Here is a 25,467-nt window from a genome sequence, read left to right as displayed (position 1 = left end):
TTATATGATTAGATTAGAAGATTAGATCTATCACTGTGGAAAAATAGAAAGGGAAGGGAATAGGAAAGAGAAGGCATATTGAGAAGGGGGAAGTCAGAAGCAAAATACTTTTGAGGAGAGACAGGATGAAAGGAGAGAGAGAACATCATAAATGGGAGGAGAATACAGTTAGCAATAGTAATTGTGAAGATAATTTTGAGGCAAATTTCTCTGATCATCCTTTCATCTTCTCTGATGAATGTCTCTTTTCTCAAATGTATGGGGAATTGAGTCATATTTATAAAAAGTAAGAACTATTCCCCAATTGATAAATGCTCAAAAGATATGAACTATGCCCAAAGGATTATAAAAACTTTCCTGAAATCACATAGTAAGTAGCAGAGATAAAATTCAAATCTAGATTTTCTGATTCTTTCTTTTTAATTTTTAAAAATTAAGTTAAAATTTAAGATCAATAAGCTATTATTTATTCTTCCCCATATTCCTCCCCTTCACTGTTGGAAAAAGAAAACCCTGGAAAACAAATTCTCAGTATGTTGACTAAAGGGTTGTCTTGTACAAGAGGGATTGGATTTGCTCTTCTTGATTCTGGGAGACAAAATTGGAAGTGGGGTAATTTGGCCCAACAAAAGAAAAACCTTCCTGATAAAGTTACCTGGGGATGGTATGGGTTGCCTCACTGGGTAGTGAGTTTCGTGCCACTAAAAAACATCTTCAAGTGATGGCTGAATGACTATTTGGGGATTATATAGAGGGGATTCATTTTTAAGGAGAGATTACAATAGATGGAGAGAAAGTATGGCATAGTAGAGAGTGTTGGATGTAGAATTAGTATAAGTTATTTGAAGATGGACTCTGCCACTTGCTGCCTTTGTGACTATAGGCAAATTACCCCACCTCTCTAGGTCTCAGTTTCCTCATCTGTAAAATGAGAAGAATGAACTGAATGGCCTCTACAATCCTTTTAACATCTGAATCTATGATATATGAGTTTATAACCATTTCCCCAATATTTATTCTACATCCAGCTTTCTGGGATTCTACTGTATCCCCTAAAAGCATAATATTGATAGTTGAAGATTTAAGGAGGATATCTGGAGAGTCTATTGGAAGGCTAAAGCCCAGCAATATTTTAGTGCCGGTGAGTACCAGCATTTCTCTTTCCAGCTCATTAATTGGCCTCTATAACCCAAAGTTCTATCCTCAGATTGAAATCCTTATCAGTGAGTAGTTAATAATTAAGTATAATCAGCATTTCATTTTACATAGATACCTTATCACTAATAACTGTTCTCTGTGCTAGAAAGACAAAGTGAGCAGATTGGATTATTTAAATTCCTTACCTGTATTGAGTAGGAGGTGTTAAATTCACTGTAGAGATTGGGGACCTGAACATCAGATCCATTGATGGTGCAGTGGCTATAGGGCTCGCCAATCCGTTCCAGTTTATCCTGAAACCCAAATAGGGTATGATCTAAAGAGAATGTAAACTCCTTGGGGATGGGGACTTTTGTTTTTGTCTTTGTAATACAACACCTAACACACTGCCCAGTGTACAGAAAGTGCTTAACCTTGTTGTTCTTCGAAAAGAACCATGACATCAGGAAGGTGATGCCCTGACACTCAAGTGAATTGGATTTACATGAGGGAAGGCTACACAATGTCACCTGCCTCATTTTTTCTTCTAGAGACATCTGGTCTAGTGGCCAGATATAGATCAGGATGGCTGGAGATGGCCCTGGATGAAATGGGATATCTTGGCCCTTTTAAGCTAAAGTTTTTAACAAGTTTCAGTTTAACTGAGGCAATAGTTACTTAATAAGTGAATATTGAATGAATGAATGATCAAAGGAATTTACAACTTTAGAGAATTCCTAGCTATTCAAATTACTTTAAGAACCATTTAAGCAGTAACTCCAAATTTACCAGCATAATCTTAAAAGTCAGAAAGTTGAAAATGTTAGGCCATTCTCTGTCCCCCAATTTCCCAGAACTCCAAGAAGCCCCCTATCTGGGGCTATTTGTTTTTGTCTTAGAAGTACATAGAATCAGAATCCCAGACATTTGGGAGGAATTCCAGAGATTACTTAGTCCAAAACCTATTTTACAGAAAGGGAAATTTGTTATTCATAGAGTGGAAGTGACTTGTCTGAGGTCTTAATGAAAGAGTCAATGTTTGAACTACTTATCTTCTAACTTCAGTATCTCTGTCTCTGTGTGTTGTGTTTCTCATTGTTTCTCCCTCTTTTTCTCTCTCTCTCTCTGTTTTTGTCTCTATCTCTCCTCCCTTTCTCTGTTTCTTTTCATTTTCTTTTCTCTGTATCTCTTGTCTCTCTCTGTCTCTCTTTCATACACAGATATAACCAAAGGTAATTTTACATTTTGATAACTGCATTTCAATAAAACTAGTTTTTAAAAAAATATTAGATGCATAAGTTTAAATTCCTATATTTTCTACATTTAAAAATATTTTTCTGAGCTGGAATTCATAGGCTTCACTGAACTGCCAAAAAGGCTCACATCACAAAAAGATGAAATGATCTCTTCTCTAATTCATCTTTCACATATTGTCAATTTAATTAATTAAAAAAACCCAAAACTTTCTGACCATTCCCTGGCATGGGGGAATTTAAAAGATGCTCATTGACCAACTCCTTGTTTAACAATAACCACTTAATGGGGAAGCCACAGAAATGTTCCTAGTGGAAATAGATAACGTGGTCAAGTATTGAAGATACCAGAGCCATCCAGGCCATTGCTAGTTGTCTTGACTTTTGTCCTTCCACTGGACTTTGATGACTCAGGAAAAGAAAGAGTGATAGTGATGACTTTTTGTAACTGCCTCACTTAAGTCCAGTTCACACACAAATCAAGACATTGCCTGTGATGTCATTTGTCCTTGTCAAAAATGAAGGTCAAACAATATCATTTTGCACTGGGGTAAGCTCCAGGGATACTATGAAAGGTAAACATGCATCCTGTTCTGAGGGTGCTCACATTCTAATACTGAAGAGTGGTTTTGGGGCAGAGAAGGGGAACAAGGTTCATCCAAGCTTCAAAGCTCAGGAGAGAAGCTTTTGGGAGCCTCTGTCTTTGGAAAGCCAAGTTAGCCCAAGCCAGAATGGTTCCATGTTAGGCACAAGGATTACACTAAATATATGTATTGACTGAAGGCACATTTGCTCTGTTTATGGGTGATGAGGGGCCAACACTACAGGTAGACAAGGGCCAAATCGGGATTGTGGCTGTAATGGAATAAGAGCCCTCCTAGGACTCAGCAAAATAGTAAGAGAGAATAGGGAAAGGGACTTTAAAAAGTCCCCTGTATACAATGCCCTTCTGCAAACAGTGCCGACTGTGATTAGGAAGCTATTTACTCACTCCCATTCTACAAAGCCCTCTTGCTTTCTGAGCAGGAGCCTGGCTCATCTGCTGCAGATTCAGTAGGCAGCTGCTTACCTGAGATCAGTGCTTTTGTCACTGGACTAATGGGGCAAAAATATCTATATACATACCACCAGCACGCCAATGGAGGTCTCTGTTCCTGGCATGGCATAGATTCCCCCATCTTTGAGAAAAGGGTAGGCCTTTTGCTCATGGAGCATCAGTCTGACGCCAGCTGTGGAAGTGAGATAGTGGACATAATCCTGCTGGTCGATGTCCAGGATTAATTTCAGGCCTGCAGAGGGAAATTGTGAAGAATGAGGGTCAAGGTTTGAGGCTGTTCTAGGATGCACATTTTATAGCAGGAGAAGTTCATAAGTTCATGGACGGATGGCTATAGAATAAAAAACTGCTATCTTCCCTTTTTCCTCTCTTCCCTTTTCCTTTACTCATCCTGAAAAGACAGACTAGAAAGGTCCAGTCAAGAAATCAAGACAGGCTAGGTTCCCCTGAAAAAAAAAACAAAACCAGATTTAACACAAATAAGTTAGCAGGTCACACTTCTCTTTACATGGAATTATAGAATTTTGGAATTTTAGAGTTGGAAGAAATGTGGAGAATCATCATATTTATAGAAATAAAGTAGAAGAGTTAGCAGGGATTGAAAATTAGAGATATATATCACACACAATAATAATGATCAGGAGTAGATTTATTAGAAAAAAGGGGTAGTAATAATCTCAGGCAAAGGCAAATTTTTAAAAAGATTCAATAGAGAAATCAACACATTACATGTCAGCTATATTAATGTTATTTTAGTTGTATGTGTGCATATATGTACATACATGTATGTGTATATGTGTGTGTATGTATGTACTATATCCATATTTAACTATACCCTGCTTAGGGAAGGTGAGAGAGAAGAAAGGGGAAAAAAGAATAAAAAAAAAGAAAACCTACAAGGAAGCAAAGAAAAGATGAACAATTATAAATATAGTGTTTTTTATTATTATATATGCTTTCTTGAAATGAAAATTTATTGTTACATATTTTGAATTCTCCTCGATGTTCAGCTTGACACATGACAATGTTTTTTTCATTTTCTCTCTTTCTTTTTCTGTTTTGTTTTTTTTTCTTATTTTTGCATTTAAGTTTTTAAAAAATAAATACATTTAAAAAAAAGAATCATTGTATTCAATATTCAGTTTTACAGAAATGGAAATCAAGGTCCAGAAAAAGTGAAAGGACTTGCTACAATCTTGCAATGTCACAATGACAAAGCAGAAACTCAAACTCAGGTCCTTTGTAAAATAACCCTTTCATCATATTGCAAAGTTGCTTTAAATAGCAAACATTTACAGGTATGTTTTAAATGATTAATATCACAAGACTGTAATGCACAAATCTTTTAGGAACAGAAAGATTCCTTTAAGTGAAAAATCCACTACCTAGGGACCTGGCTTTGAGTCCTTGCTCTAACATTATCTCATTTCAGAGGTGGCTCCTGAAAAGATTTCTCAATATGTCACATCCATTTGTTCTACTTTGACAATCCCTACTGTTATACCCTCTGAAGCCCCAGGACCTCAATTGTAAAAAACAAGATTCTTCTTTTGCTCCAAGTTGGCATCCTTTCAAAGATGCTAGGAGACCAGGTCACTACATTTGGATGGAATGTAGGCTTGGAATAATGATAATAATAATAATAATAAATAGATGCCAGTTGTATAGCACTTTAAGGTTTACAAGGTACTTTATGTACTTTTTCTTGTTTGTTCCTCACAAAAACTCTGAATCAGCTACTATTATTATTATTTTACAGGTCAGTAAAATGAGGCTTCAAGAGTTGTCGAAAGGTGACACAGCTAGTAAAATGTCTGAGTGCCTATTTGAACTCGTCTTTTCTGACTCTGCGTGTAATATTCCAGTATTCTAGAGTTCTTCTTTTAGGAAATGGGCAAATTTCCTATTTGAAGACGAGTGGTTTTACTTTTTAAATTTTTTGATCCACTTTTGTACCTAGCACAGTCATACAAGAAGCACTCAATAAATCATCTTGGTAATCTCTCAGCTCAGATGTCCTTCATTTTTCCTACCTCTTGATCCTCTTGTCTCCCTGGGGTCAATCGGTCTAACTCTCACTCACACACTACAACAGTTGATTCTTGGGATAGAATTTTTTAAAATAGGGACTCAGGTCTCCTGATTCCCAGTTGGTACCTTAAACTAAACCCTTACTTAGACAATTTAAAAGATGGTTTATTAAATATTTTTATTTTTTATTTTCAAAACATATGCATGGATAATTCTTCAACATTAACCCTTGCAAAGCCTTGTGTTCCAATTTTGCCTCTTTGTCCACCCTTTCCCTAGATGTTAAATCCAAAATATGCATATATATTTATACAATTATCTTGCTGCACAAGAAAAATAAAATTAAACAGAAAAAAAATGAGAAAGGAAACAAAGTGCAAGCAAATAACAACAAAAAGAGTGAAAATGCTATGTTGTGAACCACACTGAATTCCTAGAGTCCTTTCTCTGGATATAGATGGGTTTCTTCATCGCAAGATTATTGAAACTGGTATTTAGATTATTGTAAAAGGAATTTTCACAGTAAGAAAACTCAGGTTTTTAAAAAGGAGATTGTGATTCTTGTCTGCTTAATTTTTAAATTTTTTTCCTAAGTTTTAGAAGGGTATTTGAAGTTTCTGCCCTACATGATGGAAGTATGATTCAATTCAATTGAAAAACCTACGTTCAAGGTACTGTGATTTACTGTTAGTAATACTGAGACAAAAACTAAGTTGTCCCTTCCTCAAAAACCTATTACACTGTCAGGAGGGCAGGAGAGCTAACATTTACACAAGTAAATATGATTAATTAAAATTTTAAAAATTGATTAAAGCATAGTATTTTCTTTTTTTTTTTTTTTCTGTTTCTTTCTCATGATTTTTCCCCTTTTGGTCTGATTCTTCTTGCACAACATGACAAAAATGGAAATACGTTTAGAAGAATTGCACATATTTAACCTATATCAGATTGCTTGTTGTCTTGGGAAAGGGGGAAGTAAGGGAAAGGAGGAAGAAAATTTTGCAACACAATATCTCCAAAAATGAATGCTGAAAACCACATTTGCATGTAAATGAATGAAATGAATAAATGAAAAGTAAAATACTATTTAAAAAATTGATACAGTATAATTTCAGCATTGAGAGAATGCTAACAATATGAGGGTAGACTGAAGATGAGAAGGGCCCTATGTAGGTGATACCAGAAGCTGTCATGAAAGAATCTGAGAATTATCTAAGAATAATTGCATTGTGGTCCTTTACGCTATTGTAGAGAATGCTTTTGATTTTATCCTGCTACCTTTAGCATCTGCACAATGTCTAGTACAAATCAGATACTTAACAAATGGCTGTTGGGTTATATCAGATTTGAAAAGCCAAGATTCTGATACATGACTGTCCTGCACTTGCTTTTTTTATACAACTTACCGAACTCAGTTCCAGGGTTGGAGGAGAGCAAGGCTTTTTCCTTCATGCCCCAGTTGAAGACATAGCAGTTGCCATAGTCTGGGTGAAATACTGGAGTGAAGTTCCTAAAAAAAGTGCTTATTAGTGATAGTGGCTACATGATAGATATATTTTTAAGCGATTTTAAAAATACATTTTATTGGTATGTACCATAGACACTAAAATACCCAGGATAGGTTTTGGAATCAGCCCCAGCATCACTGCTGGCATCTAAATTTGTTTACTCTTCAATACTGGTCCACTCCATCTGATTCAATTGGAATGGAATAGAAATGAATCTAGAATTAATTCCTCCTCTTCATTGCCAAATCTAAAGTCATAGGCCAAGGGGAAGGATTACAACAGGATTTTTTAAACTTTTTCCACTTGCAACTCTTTTTTGCCCAAGAAATTTCTATACAATCCCACGTAATAGAATATATAAAAGTTATACAAATCAAACATTTGCTGATAATAAGTCACAATTTTATGACTCAATGTGGGCATTAAGTTATATGACCCCTATGGAGTTGTGATCCACAGTTAAGAAGCTTTGGTTTAAAAGAACTTTTCATTACTTAGATGTTGTTTAGTCACATCCAACTCTTCATGACCCCTTTTGGGGTTTTCTTGGCAAAGATACTGGATTGTCATTTCCTTCTCTAAGTCATTTGACAGATGAGGAACTGAGGCGAACCAGGTTAAGTGACTTGCCTGGGATAACACAGCTAGTAAGTATCTGAAAACTGATTTGACTTCATAAAGATGAATCTTCCTGATTCCATCTAGTTGCTCCACTAATTCATACAGAGTTCTTTAAAATCTCCAGAAGAGATTATATATCTTCTCCACTCCCCTACTTATCCTTTGGGTTTATTTTTAAGTAAGATTTTTGAATGCATCATAGTCCTTTTGGAATATTCCTTCCATCCCAGCCATAAATCAGAGAATTGCCTGAACCCTATCCTTACAACAAAGAATAAACTTATGCAAAGACAACTGAGAGGTAACTAGACAAAATATGCCCCGAAATCTGATCCTGCGGGTCTCAATCCTTCTATTGAGAAGGAAGAACACATTTTATTACCTGTTCCTCAGGAATAGAGGTTGTCTATCATCTCTTTTGGTAACAATCATAAAACTGGAAGGAAACATGGGACCATCTACTCCAAATCTCTTTGAAAAATGAGAAAATTAAGGGGCAATAGATTGTGCCAGATAATCTATTGAATACAATTGGAAACCAGGTCTCCCAATTCTATGTCCAATTCATTTGCCCTCATTACCAAGCAGAATTTCATGGCCTCAAACCTGCATAGTTATGTAGTTGTTTCTAATATCTAATTGAATCCAATCCAACTACAGTTTAAGCTCAGCTCTCCTGTTCTGTGTTTAGTAGAAGGGGAGGACATGGTCAGGAAAACATTCAGTGTAGAGCAGGGACTTCACCTGTGACCACTATATGCTGAACATATTCTTTGATCATTATACTGATTTCTAAAAACAAATGACTTTTCATGATCATAGGCAGCAACTACCTTAAGAGCTATGTGGATGGTCAGTTTTAGCTTCCCTTCCTTGAGGCACTTTTCTGGAAGGTGGCAATCCTGTGTGACTGTGGTCTTGGTAAAAGCTGAAATATCACTAACACATTTTGTCAAAGGGAACAGATTTAAGAAAAAGAAGCTGGGAAAGAAGACTTTGGGAACCCAGGCAAATGGAGGAAATTGAAATACAATATCTGTCCTGGTCAAATAAAGCTTCCCCTCTTCCTTGTGGCTATTTTTGTCATAGCACTGGGGACATGTGAATGACGAGGAAGGTTCTTATGACTTCCAGATGACAGGAAGGAGGTGTTTGCTGGGGCTACTCAGGTAGGACCTGGAAAGAGGGCAGGATGTTGGGGAGTTCTCAAGGGGTCACCACTTGGGGGTGGACAATCTCCAGTCTCAATATAGACCCTGGGTTGGCCTCCAACCTGCAAACCAAGAGTGCTGTTGACTCAGTATCCTAACACAGACAAGGATCCCAGAGAGGAAGTACTAGAGGGGCTAGGTTTGGCAAAATGAATTGGAATCAGGCTCTTCCTTGATGGAGAAGACACACCTCCTGGGTGTTCTCCCTTCCCAGGGACACACTGTTCCCAGTGCTGAAGCGAAGTCCTGGGGAAACAATATTGTGGAAAGAGAGGCAGGGCGGGCCTACATCACCACCCCAGTTTAAGTTTGCAATCTCTGCTTTGCTCCCCACTTTGGTCAAATACATACTATTTGTTCATTGATAATGCAGTTTATTGAGAGCAAAGGCAGCTTCCGGGACTCCCATGGAACAATTCAAAGTGCCAAAGACAAAAAGGGGAGGGGACAATAAGATGAATCAGGAAAAAAAAAATGTCTCTCTGGAATCTGTCTTCTGGTTATGTTTGGTGGCACTTAGACTCTAACTATAGGGCTGGAAGGACTCTCTAGTCCAACACTCTCCTAATGAGGAAACGGAGAAGTTCAATGATATATATGGCCAAGATCCCACAATTAATAAGCATGAAACTTAAATCTAGATCTATGACTTGAGAAGCAGTGAGTAGTACAATGAATAGGGCACTGGACTCGGAAGCCTGAAATCCTGAGTTCAAATCTCATTTCAGGTTCTTATTAGCTATGTGACCCTGAGACAGTAATTTAATTTGTCTGGACTTTTCTCATTGGTAAGAAGAGATTATGTCTACGATCCCTTCCAGTAATAATTGAATGATCCTATGACTAAAGCCCATCCTCATTCCACAGTACCATACCTTTGGAATTGCCTTGACAGTTAGCAAGTGCAAAAGTTTGAGAAGAAACTGCAAAATGTTTGGAAAAGGAAAACGCAATTCCCCCAAATGATAGAGCTGTGGATATTCCATAGCTTTCAGGTGTTTCTTTAGATAAACAATTGTAATGACTAACATGCAATAAAAAATATCTAGCATTTATATGGCTCACTAAGATTTGCATTTCACATTTTACAAAACATTTTACATAGTAGGTGTCCCAAAACTTAATGCAGTTTTAAGCTATTAAGATTTTAAAAGCTATTAAAGCTTTGGAATCCCAAAATGTAGTGCAGTTATAAGCTATTAATGCTTGGGTCTTAGTGAAAGTTTTAAGCTTTTCATGCTTATCTATTACCTCATTTGATCTTCATAAAACTCAGTGAGATAGATGCAATTATTATCTCCATTTATACATATAAACTGTAATTTGTCCAAGCTCACAGCTAGTATGTGGTTTAGGCAGGATCTGAATCCAGGTCTTTAGTATAGGTGAAACCCTTGATATATATTATCTCATTTCATCCTGTTAATAGGTAGGACAGTTATTATTTTCCCTATTTTGCAGATGAGGTAATTGAGGCAAGAATAGGCTAAGTGACTTGCTCATGTTGCATAGATAGTGAGTGGATCTGCATCTAGGTCTTTATGACTTCAGGTCCAGAATTTTATACACTATATGATTCTCTTCTCCTTGTTCTGCTTTTAACAAGATTGAAATAAACTTCATACTGTTTAATCCCACAAACATTCATTAGGTACCTATAGTGCACATTGCATTGTACTAGGCTCTGAGGATACACAGAAATGACAATGACTCTGCCCTCAAGGAGCTTACATTCAACTGGCATATACAATAAATAAACATGTAAGTCAACATAAGATTAAACTGAGGAAAGAGAAAAAAAGAGATTTGATGTTCTTGAGTTCATTTCCAAATCAAGGAGAAAGCAAAAAGACACTAGAAAGAGGGAATATTGATATAACTTGAATATGCTGCTTGGCTTTCAGCTGACTGAGGGATGCTGATTGACACAATCCTGGATTACTCACAAAAGACATTAATAATGACAGATTGATTGGTCTATTATTTTAATTTCTGATAGATCTAACAATGAAAGGAGCTTTTAGAGAAAACCTCATTAAGATGGTATTAAGACTTCTTTAGGGATGCATTTTAGTACATGGAAAGTGTGTTGGACGTGTAATTGGGAGGATCCTTAAGTGGCCTTAAGTCCTGTTTCTGGTATCTCCTAGCCAGATAATCATGAACAAGTCACTTAATCTGTCTGATCCTCAGTTTTCTCTTCTGGAAAATGGGGGTAATAATACCTGACTTATCGTACAAGTGAGGACCAAATAAGAAAATGTATACAAAATACTTTAAGTCCCAACAGAGGTGGATCTTGGGATTTTATCATCTATCACTGCAACTACAGTGATAAACAACTGTGAGGAATTTCCTCCATCAATAGATCTCACAACCTATTACTTAATAGATAAGGGCTTGAGGCACACCCTAGATTGAGTAGGTTAGAGGATTTAGCCTGAGTCCTGTAGTGTGGAATAGTGGAAAGAATGCTGGAACCAGAATAATGGGGTTCAGATCCTATTTCTACCACTTATGACTTGGGTGACTTTAAATAAATCATTTAGTTTCTTTAGGTGTCAGTTTTCTCATATGTAAAAATGTGGGGATGGAGTATCATGGTGATGGAATTTGAAATAATGCCAAAGAGGTATCAGTTGGAGAAACTGGCAATATTTAGGCTTCTTAGATGGTTCCAGGAGAATGGTGATCTGAACCTGTTCAAATTGTCCTTGAGCACACTGTCGAGCTCTCTCTTTTGCCCCTCTCATAGTCTGCCTGATATTTGGGTATGTGTATCTCCCTCAGTGGAATATAGACTTCTGGAAGGCAGGGATAATGCCTTGCACATTGTAAGCATTTGTGTAGCAAAAAGAGTCCTATTAGGTCTGGGGTCAGGAGACACTTTGCTCTCCTTGTTCAAATCCTGGCTCTGACATTTATTGTAGTATGATTAGGGGCAAGTCATTTAGCTTGTTTGGGTCTCAGGAGGGGGGGAGCAGGAGGAGGAAAAAGGGGAGGAGGAAGAGGAGGAGGAGAAGGAGGGAGAAGGGGAAGGAAGAAGAGAAAAAGGAGGAGGAAGAAGAGGAGAGGAAAGAGAAGACAGAAGAGGAGGAGGAAAAGGAAGAGAAGAAAGAAGAGAATGGAGGAGTTGATGACAAGAAAAAGAGAAGTGTTCATACCTGTGATTGCAAGGTTCTGCCCCAAATAAGCAGGCTAGGATCATCTGCTTTGCTGGGTAGCCCATCTGGATCCTCTCTTTCAGAGGCACCTGAGAGAGGATGCTGGTGGACTGCAGGATGTACCATTCTTTCATTGCCTGGGCAGCACTGGTGAAGTTCCAATAGGTGCACGTGGTGCCATTTTGACTGCACTATGGATGGGGGAAAAATCCAGGCAGTGCTGAATCAGAACTGACATTTTAGGGTATCACCCTTCAAATTGAGGTCTTCCTCTCCCAACCCCCATAACTCAGGTCACTTTGTAGGAGTGCTATGGACAATGGTATAATTTAGGAGGTAATGAAATCTCCATCCTTCTGGATAAGATAGTTATGCTCTCTAAGGATTCTTCCAGCTATATCATCTTATGGACTTTGTTTTAGGACTCCTTCAAGATAAATGTTAAAATATGAATACTTCTGTCCCCACATTGCCTCCTGAAAATAAGACTCTCTCCACATCAATATCAGTCTCTCTGTCTCTGATGTCTCCACCTTAATCCTGCCTCCCCTTCTTCCACAGGACCAAGCAGCAACCTTGGCTATTCCCTTGAGACAAATGGCTCAATATTGGAAATGGATAAGGTTTTATTAATGGAAATGATATGAAAGAAGATGCATTACTTTCTGCCTTGCCGCTACACTTTAAAGACATTTCTATTTGATTGGCTGCCAAACCTCTTATATGTGTTCTCTCCCTCTGTTACAATATATGTTCATAAGAGAAGGGGCTGGCTTGCCCCTGCTCTTTTCACCCAGAGTAAGTATTTCATAAATGCTTTCCTTTCCTTCCTTTCATCCCTCCCTTCCTCCTTACTGCCTTCCTCCTTCACTCTCTTCCTCCTTTCTTCCTTCCTTTCTCTCTCCCTCCTTCCCTGCCTTCCTTCTTTCCTCCCTCCCTCCCTTCCTTTTTTCTTCCCTCCCTCCCTCCTTCCCTTCCATCCTTCCTTCCTCTCTCCCTCCCTCCTTCCATTTCCTTTCTTCCTTCCTTTTTTCCTTCCTTCCTTCCTTCTCCTCCATACCTGGGGGCTGTTATTTTTCTTCATGAATCAGAAAAAAGGAATGGTCCTTTTCCCTGATATTTGTCCTAATTACCTGATTTCTTTTTTAAAAATTTGCTTATTTTTAAAAAAGTTTTTCTTCTCAATGGTTCCTCCTGCTACTAAGAACCTTGTTATAATAAATTAGATCAAAGAAACAAACAACACATTGGCTACGTCTGAAAAGATCTGCCTCATTCTTTACCTATGGTTCTCCATCTTCTGCTGAGAGAAAGAAAGCATGTTTCACTATCAGTCTGCTCAAGTCCCAGTTAAGCACTCTGACTGTACTTCCCCACCAAGCAGATCCTTGCTAATGTGGGAAGTCGTTTTTCATCTGATCTTTAATGTACAGATAGATCACTTTCCCCATCTCCATGCCTGCCTTTCCTAGTTTCCCATGTCCATCACCGTCTTAATTTATAGCAGAATTAGGTCTGTTTTTGACAGATGGGTGGGAGATTCCAAAAAGCATCAGAGCCTACAGATGCTTTTACATGATTTGAAACCATTAGAATGTAAACTCCTTGGGGATGAGGGCTATCTTTTGATTTTCTTTGTATCCCCAGTGCTTAGCACACTGCTTGGCACATAGTAGGTGCTTAGTGAATGTTTACTGACTGACTGACTGACTAGAAGTATACCTGCTGACTCTGTGGCAGGTCCGAGAGCTTTTGCTCCTATGTCAGTTTCTGGTTAACCCTTGTCACCTTGCCAGGGTGATTTCATCTTCTGAAGGATGACTGACATCTAACTTAGCTCCAGTCCCAAGTAGGCAGCAAGAACCTTTCCTTTTTCTTGAAAAGCTGCTTAAGCATATAAGTTTAAAATGACTCATTTCAAGGTCTTAGAGGATTTTGCAAATGTCCTGGGGTATCCAAAATTATCAGCTTGCTTTCCACCTTTTCTTCTTGTTGTTGTGCCTTACAACATTGTCAATCATTGAACAATGTGCACCTGAACAGCTGTGTCCACTGAGGGGCTTAACCAACACAGCCTTGTTGTTCCAGAGCTAGAGATGCGTATTCTGCTGATGGCAGAAAGTTGAGCTTCTCAATATTGCACACAAACAGACCTTTCATGCCAGAATGATATAGTGGACATTGAAATGCAGTCAGAAGACTTGGGTTTAAATCTAAGTACTGGGAACTTTGGGCAAGACTCTCGAAAGAGACCTTTTTGAGCCTTAATTTTCTTATCTGTAAAATAAAGGGGTTGGACTAGTTAACCTTTAAGGTCTCTCTGACGTCTAAATCCATGATCCTTTGATCCTGGCTGGTCACTTTTGTGCAATCTCTCTGAGGTGGGAAAATGGGTCTGTTTGTATTAATTGTGGGAATTCCCTTAGAGTATGAGATAACCTAGGGCTCCCCCCCCCAAAGGCTGTATATGCAAGTAAATTATCATCCATATAATCTTAGATCTACTCTGCCAGGATTTACAGGAAAAGTTTTCGTATGTCTTTGTAACCCTTGGGCATTTGACCAAGATTGCAACATTACTTTCAGATGTCTCAGTCTCAGGGAAGCCATTCCTATGGTGGATATGTAGTGGTGCAATGGACTGTTCTTCCTCCTAAGCTTTGAAAAACATGATCAGCAGATCACAGTCCATAGGATCAGATCCTCTGTGCTACAGGGGAGGGTGGGGGGGAGAAGTCTTCCCTTCCATTCCCAAGTCAGGAAACCGGCACACAAAAAGCTATGGGGTGCATTGTACAGAGAACTGGATTTGGAGACAGGATAAAAGCCAGCACCATATACTTACTAGCTGGGTAACCCTAGGATACTCACTTTACCTCTGCCTACCTCAGTTTCTTGATCTGTAAAATGAGGACAATAATAGCACCAATTTCACAGGATTGTTGGGAGGATAAACTATGTTAATATTTGTAAAGCATTTTGCAACCCTTTAAAGTGCTATACAAATATTAGCTATTATTTATGACTGTTCCAAGGTTACACAAAGTATCAGGACCAAAACTGGCACTAACATCTTGGTTGTGCCTAAAGCTGGCCAACAATTCATGTGAGTTACAAAGTAAGCTCCTTGAGGTGTAAGAACTTTCACTTGTATCTTTGCATTTCCAGGTGCTTCTGCACACAATGGCTAGGAGGTAGCAGGAGCTCAGTAAATGCATATAATTCATGGATTAGCAGAATGGGAGAGAGATTTAGGAGAATTGCCTAAGGAAACAGAAATCTTTAGAAGCCAAATTCTCATTTGTCTGAGATAGGAAGGTGCTAGTTAGAGGCCATCTTCCCTCCCATTTCTCAGACTTAAAATAAAGGGAGACAAAGAGCTCCGTGATCCAAGATCCTGGGTTTGCCATTCTCCCTTTATAATGATCATGGGCTTACAAGCTTGTGGAATGATACTGGGAACAAATTGTCCTTCACCAAACAGAAACTCCAGTATGGAGGGTCCTGAGTTAGCTGGGGAAAATGATCCCTACCTTTTGTTCCCAGAATGACCTATTTTTACCCAAAAAGGGTATCCCATCCTCCCTCTCCACCAAATAATAGGATCTAGTCCATCCTGCACATTCACTTTCAGTATATGACATTGGGCCTAATACCCTTAATAGGACAGAGCCTGGATATTCCCTTGGAGGGGGATGGTATCTCTTTCTCATTTCTTTCTCCCATATTATCCTTAACCTAGATAATGGATTGATATCAAAGGCTTGATAAATACTCGTTGAGTGAGGTGATTCAGGCCAGTTCTAATGATCTTGTGATGAAGAGAGCCTTCTGCACCAGAGAAAGGATTGTGGGAACTGAGTGTGGATCACAACATAGCATTTTCACTCTTTCTGTTGTTGTTTACTTGCATTTTTTCTTTCTTGCTTTTTTTTCCCTTTTTGATCTGATTTTTCTTGTATAGGATGATAATTGTAGAAATATGTATAGAATTGCACATGTTTAACATATAATGGATTACTTGGCATCTAGGGGAGGGGTTGGGGGGAAGAAAGGAAAAAAATTTGGAACACAAGGTTTTGCAAGGGTGGATGTTGAAAATTTTCTATGTTTTGAAAATAAAAAGCTTTAATAAAAAAAAAAAAGATAAATACTTGTTGACAAAAGATATGACTACTCTCTTTCTTCCTCCAAAGGGCTTATTATGTTATCTGTAGCATTTAACATGCTGGTGAGCTTGTAAAGGAAGTTGCAAAGAGGCAAACTGAAGCTTGATGTTAGGAAAAAAATTGTTATTGGTTTGGACTGTCCTCAAATAGAGTGGACTGCCTTGAGCTTTTGGGTCTAGCCACTATGGAGGACTCAGATAAGCAGAGGAGTATATTCTGGTGGGATCACTTTCATTGGAGGCTGCTGAAATCCCTTCCGACTATCAAACTCTGATTTTTGTTTTGATACTGATTTTGTTAAAATATCAACAATAGAAAAGATAAACCTAACATTTATTAATATTTACTATGTGCCAGGTACTGTATTAAGTGCTTTTAAAAATAAATATGATCATTTGATCCTCACAACAACCCTGGCAGATAAGAATCTGAAGCTGGATGTAAATTCAGGTCTTCCTGACTCCAGGCCTGGCTCTCTCTATTCATTGCGCCCACTCAATAAATGGTCACACCTGATTGTTTATTGCATCTGCCTTTTCTTCCCTCAGTAACTATATAGTGTTTGAAAGAAACAGTCACAGAATCTCAGATGTTCTTGTCCTCGAGTCCAACTCATGCCTAATCAAGAATTCCTGCTGCAACATGACTAAACAAATCCAGCCTTCAGTGAAAGCTGACTCTTGAGGCAGCTGATGAAACTTTTTGCAGAATGACATAATGGACTATTGGCAGGCAGGTGGCACAGTGAATAGAGTGCTGGACCTGAGTCAGGAAGATCTGAGTTAAAATCCAGCCTCAGTTGCTCATTAGTTATGAAAACGTGGGCAAGTCACTTCATTGCTTTTTGACTCAGTTTCTTCATCTATAAAATGGGGATTAATAATAGCACCTATCTCTCTGGGTTGTTTGAGGATCAAATGAGATAAGAATTGTAAAACACTTAGCACATAGTAAATAGGTCTTATGCAAATATTAGTTATTATCATAATTATTATCTTGAAGTATAAGCTCTTTTTATTATTCCCACTATTTTAAATTGCTTTCTGATAGGAATTATTTCCTTATATTGAGCTGAAGTCTGCCACTGTCATTTTAACCCACTGCTCCCATTTCTTCCCTCTGGGGTCTGAGCAGAATAAAGCTGATTCCTCAAGACCACTCTTCAGATATGGAAGATGACTATCTGTTCAATCCTTCCCCCAGTTGTCTCTTGTCCAAGACAAATGTCCCCCAGTTCCTTCAGCCTAAGTTTTCACTCACTGGGCAGTTGTCCTGGAGGAAGTGTTTGGCTATGCTTCCTGGTGGTCACTTACCAGTCTCATGGCGACTCTGCACTTCTGGGCATCACAGTTTCCATGTGAAGATGGGGAGCTTGCCTTAGAATTATTATGACCAAAGGCAAAAAGGTCCAAGATGACAGGGTGGTCGGGGTCTCGTTTATCAATTACGACTAGGGGTGTGTGGTTCCAGATGGTCAAGTTCAGACTTTCTGTGTAATTAACATGGCCAGGACCAGCCTCAAGCGTTAGAATAGTCTTTAGAGCAGCTTCCATCAGGTCATCCAGATCCTTCAGAAGATGCTTTACCTTAGAATACCTAAAGGGTGAAGAGAGCAGTTGCCTGATGTACCCGGGATGACTCAATTAAATATCTTGTAGCTATATCATCCTGAGTTCCTGGAAGATGGCAAGAAAACCAGAGTGATGGGGCTACTGTGCTGATTGATGACTTAATATAACACAGGAGGCTGGGAGGGGGAGGGGGAAGCACTAAGGAGGCTTAAATTGCTGACATTAAAACCGCCAAAGAGAGGGAACCTCCCTCCTCACCTCCCTCATCCTTCAGGTGGGCATAAAGACATAGGCACAAGCTGGTGGCTGTGCCATCCATCACAGGTTGGAACCAGAAAGATCTGCAGTTGGCTGTTCTGCTTGACTGCTGGGGTCCTGAGGTGATGAACAGGGCAAACAAGCCAGCCTGGCAGACAGGTTATAAAAATCTTACAGCTCAAGATTTTGTTTGTACAAACTAGACACCGCCCTTTGGTGTGCATGTTGAGGGAGGAGAAATTTGAGGAACTCCTCCCAGGTGTTATCTGCACCTGCCCCAGCCCCACCCATATAGATCTTACAAGAAGACAAGACAAAGGACTAGAGAGAAACTTTGTTAGAGGGGACACAACCAATCTTACATCCATGTTCTCCACACAGGGTCATATGGCTCTGTTCTGGGTACTTTTTGCAGGGGATGAGACTAGCACCCTGGTGAGCAGCCAAGGTTTTTAAAAAGTTTATGAGATTCAAATCTAAAATTAGACACAGATATATCCTGTTTGTTCCATAAATGTGAATGCTGCTAAAAGTGAACACAGATGAAGAGAAGATGAAGACAAATGGAAAGGGGAATGACTCCCTGAGGCCTCTGTTTTTTCCTATGTAATGGAACAGATGAGATGTTCACAAAGTGCTTTGTAAATCTAAGTTATTACTGTTTATATGATCTATAAGTCTGTACAGACTATACAGAAAGGATCAGAGGAACATAAATTTAGAGCTATAAGGAACCTAGAGATCATCTAGTCCAAGATTCTGATTTTATTTCATTTTTACTTATTTAGTTATTTACATATTATTTTTCCTCTCTCCATCCCTCCTTTCCCACAGTAGTGGAAAACTAAAACAGAACTCTTGTAATAAATATGCAGGGCCAAGCAAAACAAATTCTCCTATTGACCATGTCCAATAATTGATTTACTAACGAAAAAACCTGAATTCTGGGTTTGCCTATGCTCTGCAGGGATTAAGAACCAGAGGTGAGATTTGAAGTTTAGACTCCAAATTCAATTTTACTATGCCATCCACCTTTCTGTAACTATTTTCTCTGAAGACAAACAGTTCTAAGAGGAGGAAAAACCTAAGTTAGCTATAAGACTGAACTTGATTTTAGAAATTGATTAATACTAGAGATTCAGAATCTCCTTTCTCTCAGAAAAGATTCTTATACTAGGTGTCCCAAAAGGCCCAGAATAGTGTTCATTTATTAAAACTTACAAGCTATTAAACTATGCACTTTTGAGATCTCCTCCTTATCCATTTGGTAATCATCTTGATCAGGAAGAGGAGGATGATCAGATTTTGGCAAGACTCCTTTCAAGATATGAAATGATCCTTTAAATCTCACTTTTTGGGGGCAAAACCAAAAATTTTTCCCATGTTTTTGGGAAATCCCCCAGAATTCCCTGTTTGTCTACTGTACCATCTCTCTACTTCAGCATCTGCCTCTAGGGTTCCATTGTGAGTACTGAGTATTCTAGAAGTTCCCCACCCTTGATCTCTTTTTCATCCCTTTGTCATTAGAATTCTCTGCTGGGTTGTCTACATAAAACCCACCGGAAAGGGCTGGCGTTGCAGATTGTGACCGCTGGGAATTCCATGGTTTTGAAGCCAATGGCGAGGGTTACGCTGACCTCCCAGCTGAGGTAAGTCTGAATGAAGATGCTCCATTGCCACAAGACCAGGGAGGCAAACAGCAAGGTGAGGATAAACCACATCACCTGTTTCTTGGGCCCCTCACAGATGATGCGTTTGGGTCCATGGGTGTTGGTGTTGTCACAGTACCAGACCAGAAGCTCCTTGTAGGTATAGCCTGGCCCTTTCTGAAGGCGGTGCAAGCATTTCACCAGGTATTTTTTCAGATGCATGTTGGATGCTTCTTCATGGGATCCCCTGGGATCTGAGGGATGGGGAAGAGAGGAAACGAAAAGCACAAAATTAATTTCAGTATTTCTGTCAATAGTTTTTTGTTTTTTTTTCCCATCTTTGACAATGAATGCCAGAGAAGAATGACAGCCCTTCAAGACCGAACATATCTTCAAGTATCTTTAGGTGATCTTTTCCCATAGAATGTCAGTTCCCAGAGAGGAAGGACTGTTTCACTTTTGTTTCTTGATTGACAGTGCCTAATACACAGCAGGTGTCTAATAAATGTTGATGATTGGTTGAATGCTTTACATGCTGTTATCCCTAACTCATGTGACCATAAAGACAATCAATCAGATAGAGTGACAGAATTGTATGGGATTTGTATTGAGTCCCAGGTATGATGTCTATTATTAGTTGTATGAATATGAACAAGTAATTTTCTTTCTTAGTTAACTTATTTGTAAAATGAGGATGATAATCTTTGCATTGTCACATGCACATGAAGGAAAGTGCTCTGTAAATCCTATTACTTTACTATTATCACTACCACCACCATTTTTTTGTTTTACATCACAGTTATTTCTGCATATACTTCCCACCATAACCATAATGGAATACTCTCTTGTAACTAAGAATTTATTCCATGAGCTTTATTTATTTTATAAATGAAAAAAATATAATGACCATATCTGACCATATATACAACATTTTGTCATGATTGTTTTCCATATCTTTATAGAAAGGAAGCAGATCTGTCTATCTGTCCTTTGGAATTGTTGTTAGTTTTTAATTACTCAAAGTCTACATTCCTTTTAAGAATCTTTTCATTTATTTGGCATGCAGGGTTTTTTTTATATAAATTTTACCACATTTCATTAAATTACTCATATTTATAATTTATTGTTGAATGATATTTCTTTACATTCATATATCACACCTTGTTCAACTTCTCATTGCCCAATCAATGGACACCCACTTAATTTGTCCAGTTCTTTGCTACCCTGCTGCCTTTTTTTAGGACTCATACTTTAAATATCAGAAGCATGTGTAGTCTAGTCTAGGAGTCTTAGTGATGGGAGTACTATGCTCTTTTCCTGACTTGGTTTCTTTGTGACTTTTGTCAAAACAGCAATTATCTTGAGGTAGATGGTCGGGGAGAATGCTTTTTTTGGCTTTCTATCCCTTACTGTCATCCTTTAAGTAGGATCTAGGTTGGGCTCAGGCCTGGCTTATCCAGACATGTTGGGATTCTTTAGTCCTAAAGCTAACTGGTTTAGTTACTTCTATAGATTTCTTTTCTTTTTTTTTTTTTTTCTTTTTTCTTTTCTTTTCTTTTTTTTTTTTTTTTTTTTGAGGCTGGGTTAAGTGACTTGCCCAGGGTCACACAGCTAGGAAGTGTTAAGTGTCTGGGACCAGATTTGAACTCAGGTCCTCCTGAATTCAAGGCTGGTGCTCTATCTACTGCGCCACCTAGCTGCCCCTACTTCTATAGATTTCAACCCAAATGGGAATTTAGTTTCTTGGAATGATCAGGATCATTCACATTAGTCTAGTAGTGACCTTTCTTTGTTCTTTAGATTAGGAAAGATATAGGAACGGACTATTTCCAGATCACAGGTTTGTAGACTAACTTTATTAACGCCATCATTAGAAAAGATTTATTGAGTGCCTAAGAAGAAATGGGTCCTGAAGATATCAAGCCATAAAAGACACAGTCTTTGTGCTCCAGAGGTTTATAGTCTAGTTAGGAAGATGCTATCAGGTAGTATATGGCGACAAGGGAAGAATACAGATAGCTCAACAGGGGAGGGTGGTAGTTGGAAACTGAAAGCTAATTCCATAAGGCACTTCAAAGAGCAAGTCAATCTCCTGACTCAGTTTCCTGATCAAGGCATGGTCACAGAATCATAGATTCAGAGCTAGAAGAGACTTTGAAAGACCTTTCAGAATCTTCATTTTACTGATGAGGTGACAGAAACCCAGAGGTACACAAAGTCAGAACTCAGATATGAAGCCAGATATGAAGATCTGATTCCAAATTCAGCATGCTTCTTGGAGAAAACCGTCCATAGTATGATATCTAAAATATTTCTTTATTTTAAAATTATATTTTAAAACATCTAGACTTTATGGTGAGAGAAATACAAGGAAGTGGAAAGGAGAATATGCTATCGTTATTAAATTTCTTGTTTTTCTAAATTTTCTTGAATGGACACATTCAATTCAGAGGAATTTGGATAAATAAACCTATACGGAGGATCTATTCTGTGCAAAGCACTGTGCTAGGTTCTAGAAAAGAAACAACATTAACTTTCAAGAAATTTACTGGGAAGACAAACCAGATTACAAATAATTATAATTAAAAATTACTGACTGCTATGAGAATTTTAAGAAAGGGAGCTTATTCACTTCCCAGACCCCATTCAGATTAATAAAATGGTCCAGGAAGGCCGGAGAATTTCAGAGTTACTCTGAGCTGGGTCTTGATGGAGAGAAAGGATTTCAAAAGGCAGAGATAAGAAAGATAAAGAGAAGAGTGGAAAGGATATCTCATAGGTATGAACAAAGATTTGAAGGTAGGAAAGAACTGTATGATTATGGGAAATGGTAAGAGGTATGGAATGTCAATTATTTTAAGGGACATTATAAGGCTGGAAAGGCAGGTTAGGACTAGATTATAGGAGGACTTGAATATCAAATTGAGAAACTGAAGCATCATTCAATATATAATGACTAAACAATGGTTGCAAAATGGTACTAGGTCATTTTTGTAGTATGTTAATTTATTTTTATATTTTAATTATATATATATTATTTATTTTTAATATAAATTTATATATAATATGTATATATATATATAAGTATTTTTAGGAATGTATACCGATGACATACAAAAGGCAATGAGAATATAAACAGATTAAATATAAGGTAAGAGGGATAAGAATCAATACCACTTAAGGAAGCAAAGAGGATAGAAACTTCTAGACTATTAAGATAAGAATACTACAATTAAATGATGAATTTCACTTTAAGATCCTTGGGTAAAAAAAGAAAGAAATATAGTATAATGTAGTTTTCATTTTAAAATCTAAGAAAGCATTGACCAAAGACAGATATTTTCCTAGTACTAAACAAGCAATTTTTTTTCATGTTCCTTTAGTGAAAAGGACATTGGATAATAGACTCCTTCATTATAAATTTTTTTGTTTTTGTTTTTGTTTTTGCTGAGGCAATTGGGGTTAAGTGACTTGCCCAGGGTCACACAGCTAGGAAGTACTAAGTGTCTGACACCAAATTTGAACTCAGATTCTCCTAACTTCAGGGCTGGTGCTCTATCCACTGTGACACCTAGCTGCCCCCAATTTTACTCTTCTTGGAACCCTGGTATTTGTTTTGGGATAAGTTGTTACATGTTACTTGAAAGCTCAAAGTCTCCAGGCCACAGTATGAACAAAAGAAAAATTCTTTAAATTCTTTGATAAACACTGACTTCTACAAAAAAAAAAAAAAAAAAAGCATCACATTAGAGAAGGGGATGGGAATAAGCATTTATATGGTCAAGTACATGCCAGGTACTGTGCTAAGCACTTTACAAATATCCCTATAACAATACTGTGAGCTAGATGTTATTATTATCTCCATTTAGAATTGGGGAAGCAGGTTAAGTGACTTGCCCACAGTCATACACTTATAAATATCTGAGATGAAATTTGAACTTTTTGACTCCAGACCTACCATTCTAAACCACTGAATCATCTAGCTATCTCTAAACATGGGTCATATAAATTTTCATTCAAGTTTGTTGTGTTGATATTAAAGCATAACCAAGATTATTAAGGAAGAGAACCTTTGGAGAACTGAATTTTTGGTTAACTGGGGGGGGGTCCACCTGAAAATCTTTATTTCAGTTTTTCTTTGAGAAGTGTGATACAGTGAACTCCTTGGATAGCATGAACTATGTTTTTGTCTTTCTTGTATCCTCATTTAGCACACAGTAATTGCTTAATAAATGCTTGTTGGGATTATGTGATGATCAACTGTGATGGACTTAGTTCTTTTCAACAATATGGTGATTCAAGACAATTCCAATAGATTTGGGATGGAAAATGCCAACTACATCCAGTGAGAGACCTATGGAGACTGACTATGGATCAAAATATAGTATTTTCATCATTTTTGTTGTTTGTTCATTTGTTTTATCTTTCTTATGATTTTTTCCTTTTATTCTAATTTTTCTTGCACAATATATTTGGAAATGTGTTTAAAAGAACTGCATATATTTAACCTATATTGGATTGTTTGCTGTCTTGGATAGGAGGGAGACAAGGAAGAAAAAGGGAGAAAATTTTGGAATACAAAGTGTTACAAAATTGAATGTTGAAAACTATCTTTACAGATGTTCAGAACAATAAAATACAATTGAGAAAAAAAATGCTTGTTGGAGACTTTTTTTTCAGATGAAGAAACCAAAGCTACCTATAGTCTTATGAAAAAATGCTTTAAATCACTATAGATAACAGAAATACAAATTTATATAACTGAGGAACAACTCAGGAAAATGAAAAGTGTTGGAAAAGATGTGAACAAATGGGGACACTAATGCATTGTTGGTGGAGTTGTGAACTGATCCAACCATTTTGGAGAGCAAATTGGAATTATACCCAAAGGATTATAAAGCTGTGTATACCTTTTGATCTGGCAATACTACTACTACTAGATCTGTATCCTAAACAGATTATAAAAGGAGAAAAGGACCTACATATATAACAATATTTATAGCAGCTCTTTTTACGGAGGCAAAGAATTGAAAATTGAAGGAGTGCCCATTAATTGGGGAATGGCTGGACAAATTGTGGTGTATGAATGTAATAGAGTATTCTTGTGCTATAAGAAATGATGGGCAGACAGATTTCAATAAAACCTGGAAATATTTATATGCACTGATGCTGAGTAAAGTGAGCAAAACCAGAAGTAACAGTATCACTGTATGATGATCACCTATTATTGACTTAGCTCTTCTCAGAAATACAGTAATCTAAGATGATCCCAAAAGACTGTTGATGGAAAATGCCATCCACACCTAGATAAAGAACTGATGGTGTCTGAATGCAGATTTTTAAGTATACTATTTTCAATTTTTGTGTTTTTTTATGTTTTCTACAAAAGGGTAAGTGTGTTTACAAAAGGTAAGGTTTTTTTTTGTTGTTGTTGTTGTTGTTGGTTTTTTGTTTTTGTTTTTACAAAAGGTTTTGGTTTTCTTTCACAACACAACTAATGTAGAAATATGTTCTTAAAAAAAAAAAAAGCTTGTTGACTAACTAGGGAAAGAACCTAGGATATGGAGTCAGAAACTGACTCCACCTGTGTGGCCTCGAGTAAATCCCATAATATCTCTTAGGTCTCTCATCTGGAAAAACTAGGGAATTGACCTCAACAACCTCTCAGTACCCTTCCAGTTCTGAATCTATAATCTGATAGAATGGAAAATCTTTCTAAAATGTCTTAGTTCTATTCTTGTCTGAATTAGAACAGCCTAGTGGCTGAGAATGAATTTATCTTTGTTGAATCTCTATAAAGTACACTGGATTTGATCTCATAAGGCTTGGGTTTGAGCT

General features: G+C 37.7%; 1 protein-coding gene across 1 annotated transcript in view; it reads right to left on the bottom strand.

Annotated features, from left to right (window-relative positions):
- The window catches only part of SCNN1B (sodium channel epithelial 1 subunit beta), an 86,848-nt gene that overhangs the window by 13,577 nt on the left and 47,804 nt on the right, over positions 1–25,467 (bottom strand). The window contains exons 2-7 of the mRNA XM_074280365.1: positions 19,541–19,883; positions 17,465–17,747; positions 11,983–12,173; positions 6,885–6,988; positions 3,516–3,679; positions 1,344–1,451 (exon numbers count right to left, since the gene is read on the bottom strand). Coding sequence (XP_074136466.1) covers positions 1,344–1,451; positions 3,516–3,679; positions 6,885–6,988; positions 11,983–12,173; positions 17,465–17,747; positions 19,541–19,851 — 1,161 coding nt within the window. The 5' untranslated portion in view covers positions 19,852–19,883. The remainder of the gene's footprint in view (positions 1–1,343; positions 1,452–3,515; positions 3,680–6,884; positions 6,989–11,982; positions 12,174–17,464; positions 17,748–19,540; positions 19,884–25,467) is intronic.

Source organism: Sminthopsis crassicaudata, chromosome 1, assembly GCF_048593235.1.
Source record: "Sminthopsis crassicaudata isolate SCR6 chromosome 1, ASM4859323v1, whole genome shotgun sequence".
Lineage (NCBI taxonomy): Eukaryota > Metazoa > Chordata > Mammalia > Dasyuromorphia > Dasyuridae > Sminthopsis > Sminthopsis crassicaudata.
This window is presented reverse-complemented; position numbering and strand designations above follow the sequence as displayed.